The sequence below is a fragment of the Leptodactylus fuscus genome, chromosome 6, assembly GCF_031893055.1.
Source record: "Leptodactylus fuscus isolate aLepFus1 chromosome 6, aLepFus1.hap2, whole genome shotgun sequence".
NCBI classification, from domain to species: Eukaryota; Metazoa; Chordata; class Amphibia; order Anura; family Leptodactylidae; genus Leptodactylus; species Leptodactylus fuscus.
In genome coordinates, this window is record NC_134270.1 from 73,190,600 (window position 1) to 73,203,848 (window position 13,249).

The 13,249-nt window shown below is 40.8% G+C and overlaps 1 protein-coding gene across 6 annotated transcripts in view; it reads right to left on the reverse strand.

Annotated features, from left to right (window-relative positions):
- The window catches only part of PPFIA3 (PPFI scaffold protein A3), a 104,849-nt gene that overhangs the window by 54,251 nt on the left and 37,349 nt on the right, over nucleotides 1–13,249 (reverse strand). For all 6 annotated transcript variants that reach the window (XM_075280228.1, XM_075280227.1, XM_075280223.1 and 3 more), the window contains exon 3: nucleotides 12,224–12,325. In XM_075280228.1, the coding sequence (XP_075136329.1) occupies nucleotides 12,224–12,325 (102 nt within the window). The remainder of the gene's footprint in view (nucleotides 1–12,223; nucleotides 12,326–13,249) is intronic.

Below are 13,249 nucleotides of genomic sequence, written 5' to 3' on the forward strand. Positions count from 1 at the left end.
TTGTTTCCATCCATTTCAGGATACTTTTTGAAGTATGTTTGGGGTCATTGTCCTACTGGAAGACCCATGATCTGAGATGTAAACCCAGCTTTGTGACACTGGGTCCTACATTGAGACACAAAATCCTTTGGTAATCTTCAGTGCCAGAGGCAGCAAAACAACTCCAAAACATCTCTGAACTTCCACCATATTTGAATGTTGGTACTGTGATCTTTTCTTTGTAGGCCTCATTCTCTTTTCGGGAAACACTAGAATGATCTGCTTTACCAAAAAGCTTTATCTTGGTCTCATCTGTCCACAAGACATTTTCCCAGAAAGATTTTGGCTTATTCGTATACATTTTGGCAAACTACAGTCTAGGTTTTTTTATGTCTCTGTGTCAGCAGTGGGGTCCTCCTGGATCTCCTGCAATAGCATTTCATTTCATTCAAATTGTTGACGGATAGTTCACGCTAACACTGATGCACCCTGATCCTTCAGAACAGTTGAATCTCTTTGGACCTTGATTGGGCCTGCTTATCCACCATCCGGAATATTCTACATTGCAATCTTTCAAATTTTTCTCTTCCATCCACATCCAGGGAGATTAGCTGCAGTGTCATGGGTTGTAAACTTCTTGGTTATGTTGCACACTGTGAACATCAAGATTTCTGGAGCTGGACTTGTAACTTTGAGATAGTTGATATTTTCCACAATTTTGGTTCTCAAGTCCTCAGGCAGTTCTTTTCTACTCTTTCTGTTCTCCTTGCTTAGCGTGGCACACACAGACACGTAATGTGTGTGATTTTGATATTGCCCACACCTGTTACTTGCCACAGATGAGTTTGACCAACCACCAAGCTTGAAACAAAGTTATTTACCCACAATTTTGAAAAGGTACCAACAATTTTATCCAGGCCCATTTTGAGTATTGTGTGAAATTATATCCAATTTGCCCATTTTCTGTGTTTTTCCAATACACACAAAGGAAATAAATGTGTATAAGAAAACAAGTGAAATTGCAATAATATTCTAGGAGAAATTTTTGGGAAAAATTTTAGGGGTGCCAAAAATTACAGCCATGAATGTAGATGTGATGGATATTTGCAGCTCACCTCAGAAGATGCACTTTTTATAGGTTTCTTGGCTCTCTAAATTCCTATCACACAAGCAATGCTTATCTCATATCCAGCCTACATTACATAGACACCACTAGATCTAGAGTTTATCTGAAGCCACCATTCCAGCCTGCTATCTGCATCCACGTTTCTGCCTGATCGCTGGGTGTAATCTCCCTGTCGTGTTCTTTGATAAGTCTTCACTGAGGTAATTTCACAGTGAAAACACACGAAGCTCCTTCAAGTCATCTTATTTTGCCTGTGGCACACTGTCATCCGCATTTACTGTGACAGGCACTTCCTACGTGTCCTCGACTTTGATGCGGCACTATTCCATGGCATGAATACGCACCGTGAAGTGTGTTTATTTATAGCAACTTTCCAACCTAACAGAAAAGAGGGCAGCCTATATCATATGGGTCGTTAACTCTTTATACCGCTGTCAGAGACGAGTGCCAATCACAGCTGTGCACTAGCTCGCTGAAAGCCAAGGTTTGTTACATCTTCCATTGCCCCAATATAGCATCTTCTAGCTCGTCTTCATTGCTGCCCTGATTCTCTCATTAATAGAAGTATAGCAAATAGCAGTGAAAAGAGGACATTGCTGGTGCAAGTTGTTACTGAGGCCAACTGCACGCTTCCTCCAGTCATGTCAGGTTGCTCGGCTTCGTACACAGCATGAGAGCTGACAGAATTAATGGCGTGTCCCTGCTGGTGTGATTGTTTAGCCAGAAGCAGCAGGTTTGTATAACTCTATGACTACCAGTAAATGTGCCGTCACTTTGCAAAGGTAAGGGATCTGAAAGGCTGCTAGTGTAACCTGCTGGTGGTAGCCGCTAGTCACAAGAGAAATTGTCCTAAAAAATTGTATTTACTGTGTATAAAAATATAGAACGATGGATCCTATTGTACCTGATGAAAATGCTAGGGATCCATGATGATTTGGCCTACCATGAGGGTGCATTCACACAGAGTAAGGCGGCGCTGAGTCTGGTACGATAACTCGCGTAAGAATCAGCACTGCAAAACAGAATCCCATTGACTTCAATGCATTCCATTTAACATGCGTAACATATTGGAATCAATGGGTTAAAAAGCCTCTCACTGATTTCAATGTGTTATGTGCGTTAAACAGAACCCATTGAACTCAATCGGATTCTGTTTTGCAGCGCTGATTCTTATGTGAGTTATCGTGCCGCGTTACTCCGTGTGAATGCCCCCTGAAGAAAATGGAGCTATTACCTGAATTCACAAGAGACCTGAATATTTCCCTGCGAGCGTTAAATCACTGGGGATATGTGACTTAAAAAATATAATTATTCACAGAAAAACTGGCTAAATAAACCTTAATCACTTTTATTGGTATACTCGAAAATCGGATATATATCCCAGGTATGTAAAAACACCAATCACTGCTCAAGATATCGGCAGTAGTACTCTAAACGGGAGAATCCAAATCCACTATCCACAAAATCTAACGTAATTCTGAAGATCATAGGTAATTTTGGTATCTGAACCTCTGAAGGGGTTAAAATTGGGGTCCTCTATATGACACCACCAAGAGTGATTAGGGTCTAGCAATAATTTTCAGACAGACCCATGGGTGTAATCAGACAGATTATGTAATTCCACCAAAAATGACACTCTCTGGGAACTACGTATTCTGATGTGTGGTGAAAATACTACAAAAGTACTACAAGTATAAAAATCGAGTGGGAACAGAAGCCACGCTAAGCAGGGTTCACACTAGCGTCTGTGTCCGACAGCTAGTGTCCGATGCTAATGTCCATGCAAAATCTTCCTTTTATTTTGCCGTCCGATTTTTCAAGCAGACAGCAAAATCCTACATCTTTGCAAACACTTAAGGATAGACACTGACAGTAAAGGACACTGCATGATGTCCCATTTAAAATAATGCAAAATGTAACAGACACAGCTAGTGTCCGATGTTAATGTCTGCACAAGATTTTGCGTGGACATTAGCATCGGACACTAGCTGTCGGATACCGACACTTTTCTCATTCTCGTAATGCTGCAGTCAATGCAAACTGCTGATCGGCAGAGGTGCTGGAAGCTGGCCCTTCCAGTCTGCTACTGATAACCCAGACTAGGGATAGATCATAAATCGTATACCTCTGGACAGGGGCGTAACTTGAGGGGGTGCAGAGAGTGCAGTCACACCGGAGCCCAGGATCCCTTGGGAGCCCATAAGCATTAGTGTCAGTATTGAGATTGCAGATTCCATCTGGCCAATAAGCCAAGGAGACCCACAGATCACCCTAACCAAAATAAGGTTGATTAAACGCCTTAGCTCCCATCACTATCAAGAATTCACTGTAGGGATGAGGTAGGGGGCCCGGACAAAAGATTGCACAGGAGCCCATAAGACTTTAGCTACGCCACTGCTGCTGGACAACCTCTAAAACTGAGTAGCAGCAATTCCCAAGGCTTGGTTTAAGCACTACTGTATTTCTGTCAAATCCTTTAGCAACCTGTGGTAGCCCATGATCTGCCTATGGCCTATGTGACTATTTATCTCATAATAGCAATCTTGTTCAAGCAACAGCCCCCTATAGACTGAATTCGGCAGAGGCATCTTAAAAAAAACATTGTTGGCAGATTAGCCTGGGCCTTATGTTTTTCCCCTCTATCTGGATCAATACAGAAAAACAACACTATGTTTTAAAGTGGTTTCACTAAGATAAACCATTACTTTATGATCAATGGGGAGCCAACCTTTGGGACCCTTACACATGAATGAAGGGGCTACAATGCTCTTTTAGCCCTGTTACTTTTTACATTTTTCCTGCACACACAAGTCCCCATTCAAGTAATTTCTTTGTTAATAAAAGAAAAAAGAAAAAGGAGTTCATAAGGGTAATACATAACTTTTCCATTAACTCCTTCTGGCCAAAGCCATTTTCCATTATGCCTTTTAGGGTTTTTTTATTCCGAGCAGCACCCTTTAATATTCTTTACCATACAATGGGAAACTACAAAAAATTAATGGGTTGGAATAAAATAAATAAATAAAATAAAAATCTGCGGTTCAGCTGATTTTTTTAACTGATTTGTTTTTACATTTTTGACACCTAAGCTAGTTCACACGTAAAAACCTCATGGCTTATTTTGGTCCTGAAAAAAAACGCTTCCTAATTAGGAAGCTTTTTTTTTTTTACCTTGCCAAGCTTTTTTTGGAGCTTTTTTTTTTCGTAAAAACAGCTTCCAAAAAAGCCAGGCTTTTTTCCCCTCCCATAAAGTGAATGGGCAAAAAAAAAACGCTAGTGTTTTTTGCAAAAAAAAAAAAAAAAAGCGTCGCTAGAGGTTTTCGCCTCCCATTCACTTCTATTGCTTTCTTCAGGCGGAAAACGCCTGAAGAAAGGTCATGTCTAGAGATGAGCGAACACTGTTCGGATCAGCCGATCTGAACAGCACGCATCCATAGAAATGAATGGAAGCACCTGTGATGCTGACCTTGCCGGCGGCCGGCCGGCGTCACAGGTGCTTCCATTCATTTCTATGGGTGCAGTGTTCGCTCATCTCTAGTCATGTTGCTTCTTTTTCTGCTAGCAGAAAAAAAAAAAAGCTAGCAGAAAAAAAAAAGCTAGCTGTTCACATAGGGCTCCTTGTAAGGGGCTGATTTGAAGCGAAATCCGCTGTCAAAATCAGCCTCTTTGCCCACGTGTGAACTAGCCCTAAATTTTACAGTTCAGTACAATGACATGCAATATTAAAACGTTATAAAAACTAATTTCGTTATACTGTATCTCATGTATCTATATCTTTTTTTATATTTAATTCTGCTTACGCCTTATTGATGCCATTTTGGTAGGACTTTTTCATCCCTTTTTTTTCCATTATTCCAATATTTTATAAATATTACAAAAACTTTTTTTTCACTATTTTTAACCTCCAATCACCCCCTCCCAGTGAATGTTAACATATGAACATTAGACAGCTTACAGTACACCATAGACTGCTATACTATAGTGTAGTAGTCTATGGTAAAATTGCTATATTCCTACCAGGCCCTGTAATCACACAGTGGACCATTTAGTCACTGGAGGGAGCCCCCTCCCTCAAAATAACCTTTCAGATTTTGTGGACACAATTGACCAAGGCATGTGACAGGTTAAAAGTGCATGGTTGGATTGTGTCGCTGATCATGGACACTGCGGGCAGGTCTGCTGTGTAAAAAGGCATTCACCAGGAAGTGATGGCACCTGATCATCTGTGGGGATTTTTTATGTTTCACCTTACCCAGCCTTCTCCTGAAATCCTGAAATTCAATGACAACCCTTTTAATCTTTAACCTTTTCAGTAATTTCTGCTACACCAGCTTATTTGGGGCTTGACCAGACAGGCCTGCATGGTTGTCATGCACATAAATGAACCATAGACATCCATTACTCTGGCTTTGCCACCGATTCAACACTTGTCCTCTCTTGTACCACCTTTAGTAGGTTCTGTCATGGGCAGCAGAATTGTGGACCTGCTGTACTACCTGAGGGTCCATTCACATGGAGGAAAATGGTGCTTTATTTGGCGCTGAATTTTCCATGCTGAAAAAAAAAAACTCCCATTGACTTCAATGGGTGCCGCTAGCTTTTTTTTTCCACTAGTGAAATTTTATGGTAGTGGAAAATACTGCTAGTGGAAAAAAAAAGCTAGCAGAACCCATTGGAATCAACGGGAGGGGATTTTTTTAGCATGGAAAATTCCGCTAGTGGAAAAAAAAGCTAGCACAACCCATTGAAATCAATGGGAGGCCTTTTTTTCAGCACTGAAAATTCAGCGCCAAATATAGCACCATTTTCCTCCGTGTGAATGGACCCTTACTGGACTGGCGCTGTGCCATTCCTAAGGTTGTTATCTAAGTAGTCCCCCCGGTCTCCATCCTATTTGGTCTTTGTCACAGAGAAATTACCAGGTTGCTAGCTGTGGGAGTGGTCCCAGTATAGGTGGCTGCTGACCAAGGATGGTCAGGTATGGGACAAAGGTCAGTGGCAGACAGCACACAAGCAAGGTCACTCCTGATCCAAGATCCACTCCTGGTCATATGACTGCTGAGGCCAAGGAATCTGTGATGTCACAGTCAGTGAACGCTTTTACTTTGAGAAGATACCGGAGTAGAAGGACTGAAATGCACTGGTCTACCAGAGCATCGGGATCAGGTGAATATAACATTTTTTTTTATTCTTTTCACCTTCCCCAGTTGTCCAGGCATTTCAAAAAATGCGCTCGATGGCATCCAGCCTTCCCAGCAGACCTAATTGCTTGACTACCTCTGTGTGTGCTCTTGTTGTTATCACCTGCTAACTTCCTTCTGCCAATACCTGTCTGCCTGTATGTATTCAAAAGGAGTCTGTCAGCAGTAAATTGGTTATAAACCTAATCATAGTACTGTGTAAAGATGATTCTACAGTTTCTAAACATACCTCTGTTATTCAGTTTTGGCTCCAACACTGAATAAAAGGGACTTATTGGGAAACTGTAGAATAACCGTTACAAGATACTGAGGCTAAGTTTATAACCAATTTACTGCTGACAGACTCCTTTTATGTCTGCTTCTTTAGTCTCAGTTTGGCTGAACAATGTGTTTTGTTCCTGCTGTTGATATGATGAATGCATGCATTTGTCCTGTCTGTTGCTGGAGTTTCTGTCTGCCATGTCTGTTTCATGTCCTACTTAGTTCCTGTACTTGTGGGCCTTTGGCTTCAGTCCCTGTTATCTGTGGCTTCTGTCCCTGTTGCCCGCGGCCTCTGGTCACCTTTGCTATGTGTGTTATCTCCTGTGCTTGATTCCTGTTAAGGCCACATACACCAGACAGTACCCAGCATTCTGCTGTAAGAAAGTACTTTTTCAAGGCCGAGTGTAACAATTTCTTGGATCAATCACATGGACTGTTAAAGGGGCATTCACATGGAGTTTTCTGGTACGGATTCTGACGCGGAATCCACATCGGATTCTGTGTGGAAAAAAAAGCCTCCCATTGACTTCAATGGGTTCCGTTTTCTGTGTGGAACCCATTGATGTCAATGGGAGGTTTTTTTTCCGCGCAGATTCTGTGCCAGAAAACTCTGTGTGAATGCCTCGGTCATGTGAATAGGTCCACTAAAATCTATATAATAGCCAGCACACGGCCATGGAGTGCTATTGTGTGAAAGAGTCTTTAGACACGGCATCTTTGATCAGTATGTCTAATGGTTCCTGATTCTGTTTTGTATCCCTATCTGATTTTAGTCTAAGCTCATATTCTGTCCTGGTTTTAGCCTTGTTCACATTATGCACCATAGTTATGTCCCGCCTGGTTAGCTTCTAGCAAACTGGGGCCACCTCAGGAGGTAGTGCCTGGTGGACTCCCCGCAGCAAAGACCAGATTAATTTACAGATCTTCAGTTAATCTATGCCAGAAGTTGGCCATGCCCTTTCCCCAGTAGTTTTAATGTTATGGCTGATGTATTTACTTCCCGATACAGCCCTGGGACTTACACAGAGATTAGCATCATGGTTTATCATTTTCATGAAAGGTGCTATCACGTGGTCACAGCTGAAGGTAAAAAAACAAATAAAAACAAAAAACAAGCGTATCTGAAATTCACCTGTGGTTTTCACAACCACACTGAATACCATAGCAAAATCACATGCGTTTCAAACCCACCATGTGAATAGCAAAGAAAGAATAAGAAGGAATGTGGCAGCTAAAGGGATATCTCTATTCAATTCATTTAAGGCATATCAATCAGACATAAGATACAGTATATGATGATCTGTAGCGGTTCGGCACCTTCCCTTTTAAAGATTCACCCTCATTGTAATAGGTTTGTTGCATAGCAACAGGCAAAACAAAAAGCAGGTGACAACAATCCATCTCCTTATTCCTCAAGTACTGGCGGAGAGTATCGATTATTTGCCGCCGGCACTTCTGTCCCTTTTATTTCTACAGGCAGGATGACCTTGGCCCTGGAGATACCAAAGACAGTGCTTTATTCCATGCGTGGTCTCTCCCTGGTCATTACATATCTAGAACAGGAGACTCCTTCATATGGCTTTGGCTGAAGGAAAAGATGATATGAGACAAACATGGGAAGGTGTTGTAGCTACTTGGCATTCCTCATAAATCGTCCTGGGATCAGGCTCTTCAGACAAAACATAAAAAGCCTATCAGCTCATCTTCAGCTTTTCAACTAAAGCCTCAAGGGCAAAAATGCCCCAAACAACTCAAGTAAGAAAAAAAAAAAGAATCTCAATATAAGGGCTTTTATATAATCTCTAGTGTTATGCCATGAACACCCACTCAACTTCTCAAATAAGGGTGTTAACCGCTCTGCTGACATACCTGACAATTATATAGGCATGCTTGTTTTTATGGGCCGGGTGGACAAAATAATGTAAGATCCAGGAGCCAGGAACATATCACTGGAGATTTTAAAGCCTACCTTTCAACACCTTGTAAAGATCTGAGACAAGGGCATTGTCAACCCAGAGGGTAATGCCAACACTAAATCACCACTGACACATTTATTTGGGTGGAAAGTGCCACCGCAATCTACTATTGATTAAACAGTAAAGTGTTAAAAAATTTTGTGAGTGCGTGAAAAAATACTAAGGCTTTTTAATATTAACAATTAACATTTTTTTATGGGATTGTAAAAAGAAAAAACGGCTTGATTTTAATTTTCCACTTTTCTTTTTTTCAGGTGTTTATTTTTTCCCCTCCACAGAAGTCTATGCCATATGTGCAGCATACTGGATTGTTTAAAAAAAATAAAAAAAAAAAAACATGAAAAAAAAACAACCCCACACAGCCTGTAGTGCAAAACTTCTGCAGACAGAAAAATACGCTACTTGAAAACACCTTGACGCCAAGGCCCCACCTGGTGCAAACACCACAGTTTGCCTTCAGCAGAAACGAAGTCACAGTCAAAGCAAAGTGGCAGAGACTCTAAAGAATCCCATCCCCACTTTGTGGTAAAATGCGTGCAGCGGACACGTAACAATTTTGGAAATCGCAGCATGTCAGTTAAACCTATGGTGATCCCTATAGGTATAACTATATATCCCTATAGGTATAACTGAAGCAGAATGTCTGCAGAGGAAACCTCTGCAAACTTTCTGTGCAAAGCACTGCAGAGAAACACGCAATGAGTTGCCGCTGCGGTTTTTCCCACAGCATTTTTTTGCTGTGGGATGTACATGGGGCCTTAGCCTGAGGCTCCACATTGCAGAATTGCAGCTTTTTTTGTTGCAGATTTTGCTGTGGTTTTTTTTTTTTTTTTTTTGAGCCAAAGCCAGGAGTGGGTTAAGCAGAAGTTAGAAAAGGGAGCCTTCACACGGAGTAAACGCGCGTGTATTTTTGCAACATACACGTGTAAAAATAAGACTCCCATTGACTTCAATGACATTTTACAGGCGTATTTTACAGACGTATTTTTACACGTGTAAAAAATATCATTGAAGTCAATGGGAGTCTTATTTTTACACGTGTATTTTTACATGTGTATTTTGCAAAAATACACGCGCGTTTACTCCGTGTGAAGGCTCCCAAAGGCTGAGTTCATACGGGGGTTTTTTGCTCAGGATTTTGAGGCCGTATTCACCTCAAAATCGTGACCAAAAAGACAGCTCCCATTGAAATCAATGGGAGCCGATCAGGTCGAAAAAAAAAGAACGGACATGCTCATTCTTCAGGCCGATTTGCCTTGCGAATTCGCCTGAAGACGCTCCCTCCTCCCGACTAGGCCCATTCATTGGGCCTAATCCGAAGCGTAGTGCACAACTGGATGCTGGTGCACTGCAGCGGCATCCAGTCGCGGCTACCCGTACTTTGGACCGGAACCAGAGGTGGCCTCCAGTCCAAAATACCCTGTGTGAACGCAGCCTTAGTGTTTCCTATTTATTTCCCATCCCTTTTGTAACCCCTTAACTCTATTCCCTGTGGCACTGGGAAAAAGCTTAAAAAAAAAAAAAAAAAAAAAAAAAAAAGTTTAAAAAAATGAACAATAACAAATAAACAATTTAAAGTAAAAAAAACACCTCTACATGTAAATAACACATAACGTAAACAAAAAATAAACAAAAACGTTAGGTATTCCAATGTCCCAATGTGTCTATAAGTCCTCACTATCCAAAAATAGCGTGATTTATTCTGTGCACTGAATGCTGTAAAAAACAAAAAAAAACGCCATAATACACAAAATAATGTATTTTGGTCTCCTCGTTTTCCTCCAAAAAATAGCAATATAAAGTGATAAAAAAGTCATACATACTAAACACAGATATCAATAAAAAGTACAGCTTGCCTGGCAAATAAGGAGCCCTTACTCATCTGCGTCAACAAAACAGTATAATTGTTCTAAGTGTCAGAATATGGTGACCCCAGGAACATTGTTAATTTTTTAAAAAGAGACGTCTACATTGTAAAATTGGTAAAACATAATAAAACCAATATAAATATGGAATCGCCATAATCGTAAATTCCCGCAGGACAAAGCTGCCATGTCATTTTTAATGCAGATTGAACGCCGTAAAAACAAAATGCAAAAAATTATGATAGAATTGTGGGTTATTTACCATAGACCCACGAAAACATTAATAAAAGTTAATCAAAACATTATACGCACGACAGAAAAATAGAAAAAAACTATGAATTTTGGAAGGCAGGGAGAAAAATATGAAAAAATTTGCTGAGAATTAACGTACAAACAACTCTGTGTCCTTGTAGGGTTAAGCGGGCTAAACAATCTTCCAGGCATCAATGCCAACAACATGTATAAGGATAGACAAGGGAAGTCATACTAGAAAAGTGATTGAGACATGTGAGCTACTGAGTCTAGACTAAGTTCTAGAGAGTCTTAGAAACAGAAGCCACAAGTTCTCATTTGGAAGGTGTTTGAGGTGGTACAGATTTAGGGAGCCTTCACACGATGTAACGCTGCGCTCATTCTGATCGTAAAAACACGTTCAGAATGAGCGCGTAAAAAGCAGCTCCCGTTGACTTGAATGCGAGCCTGCTTTCGTGCGCTCCCCATTGAAATCAATGGAAGGCTTTTTTCCCTATTGTTTTCAATGTGATACGCACGTAATACATTGAAAGCATAGGGAAAAAAGCCTCCCATTGATTTCAATGGGGAGTGCACGAAAGCAGGCTCGCATTCAAGTCAACGGGAGCTGCTTTTTACGCGCTCATTCTGAACGTGTTTTTACGATCAGAATGAGCGCAGCGTTACATCGTGTGAAGGCTCCCTTAGACTATAATGGGGTCCAATGGGTTTCTGCCCAAAAAATACAAAGAGAAAAGTCCTGCTTGCATCTTTCAAGCGTAATATGGGACAGAAACCCAGCAGACCCCATTTATAGTCTAATGGTAATTGCTTTTTAAGAAAGCCTAAGAAAAGATAAAACATTTGTATCACTTCATTAGAAATTAACATTTTTAACACTGGCCATCACATCACTAAGTTTAGGATATCTTGAGCCAAAAGAAAATGTAAGGAAGAAAATGTCTGGTTCAACCAAGCTAAGAGGTCCATCCGTCAGGTGTTTTCCATCCCCAAATCAATTTTTCATGTTGATAACCTATGCACATCCACGCTGTCACTGGTAAATTACTTTTCCTTCCCTGTTTAGGAGATGCGCTGCTGTCACATATCTTTGGGAATGGCTTTATTCTCCCATGGGAAGAATGGAGTGGACATGTTGAATTCCAATCTGCCTGATCTTACCGGATGTTTCAATATATAGTTTTGTTGATCATTTTGGATCATTTTAATCAATCAGTAACGGAAATGATAGATGTCTGCTTCTAGATATCCCTACTTTCCATGTGAGGTAAGGTTTCAAAACATACTCATACATCATAATGGTCATGCTCAAGAAGCACAACATATAACACAAAAACATCTATGCTATGCCTGCACATATCCATCTATACACATATACTTAATATACGTTTTCCTATTTCTCTTTCTATTCTTTCTCCTTCATCTGTTGGCTGCACCAGAATCTGACGGGTTCTGAAACAGGAAAGGAGGAAGGAGCCAACCCCTTTTCGGGCAGCCTGGCCTACCAATACATCCTCTTTATTATCATCTTCCAAACACTCCCACTGTCATCTCGCAACTCACCCGAGTGTTGTTTCTCTCTGCTTTCAGCTCAGCAATCTCTTCTTCTCTCTCCAAAAGTTGCTCACGACACAAGTTCAACTCCTTTGTGAGGGCTGCGAATTCCTATAAAAACAAAAAAAAATTGCAATTGATGCAGAAAATATACCAAAAAAAAGTAGGTTCTTAAAAAAAAAAATGCTTACAAAGGTGTAGATTTCAGGGACACCCATGTCATTCCTCGCAATGCCTTCTATAATTTTATATAGGAGATAATTTGGTATGTTATCCGGAATTACAGTGAAAACGTGGTGTCCCCGCATGCAGCAGGCAAGGTTTAAAATGACTTATGGGAAACGCGATGAAGGAGGGAAAAAAGGGAATTTTCTGCCAACTGCACGAAGGTGAGGAAGAGATGTGAGAGCGGCAGTAAGATCACACTGGCTGCTTTGTGTAGCCCTGGTCTCAGAATGCTCCCAGGGGAACAAGTCCTACACAGACTCCCTTTAGCACACTGCCTGCTTTGTGTAACCGGGCACCTCACTAGACCTTTTCTATGGCTTTTTAGATTTTTTTTTATATTTTTATCACCTTCTATGTGGACAATTTATCAAATGCTCTGCAGTTATGTATTATTAACCCTTCACTTGCCATTCGCCATAAAAAAAAAAAAGAATCTGAATGTCGCTGGTTATTTACCTCCTGGAACTCCCATGACTATAGACCATGGAAATCCCTGGATCAGCCAGGTGTGACCTGAGTGAATTTGAGACTGGAGTTGAAGGACAAAGAGGCAGACTGACTAATCCTATCTGATATATAGATCGGGTAAATATACAGTAGACTAGACAGCCTACAGATGCGCCCCATTTTTTAAAGTAGCTGGTGCATTGTTAAACTATTAACCGGCTTACTTTATGCCAAAATTTTGGCACATCTGTAGCCATGCAACCATCTCTAAAATTTATAACGCATAATACAGCATGCATGCCATTTTTTTTCCACAGATAAAGGGTTGTTCTGGTCACAAGTGACAGTTTACATCTTGTC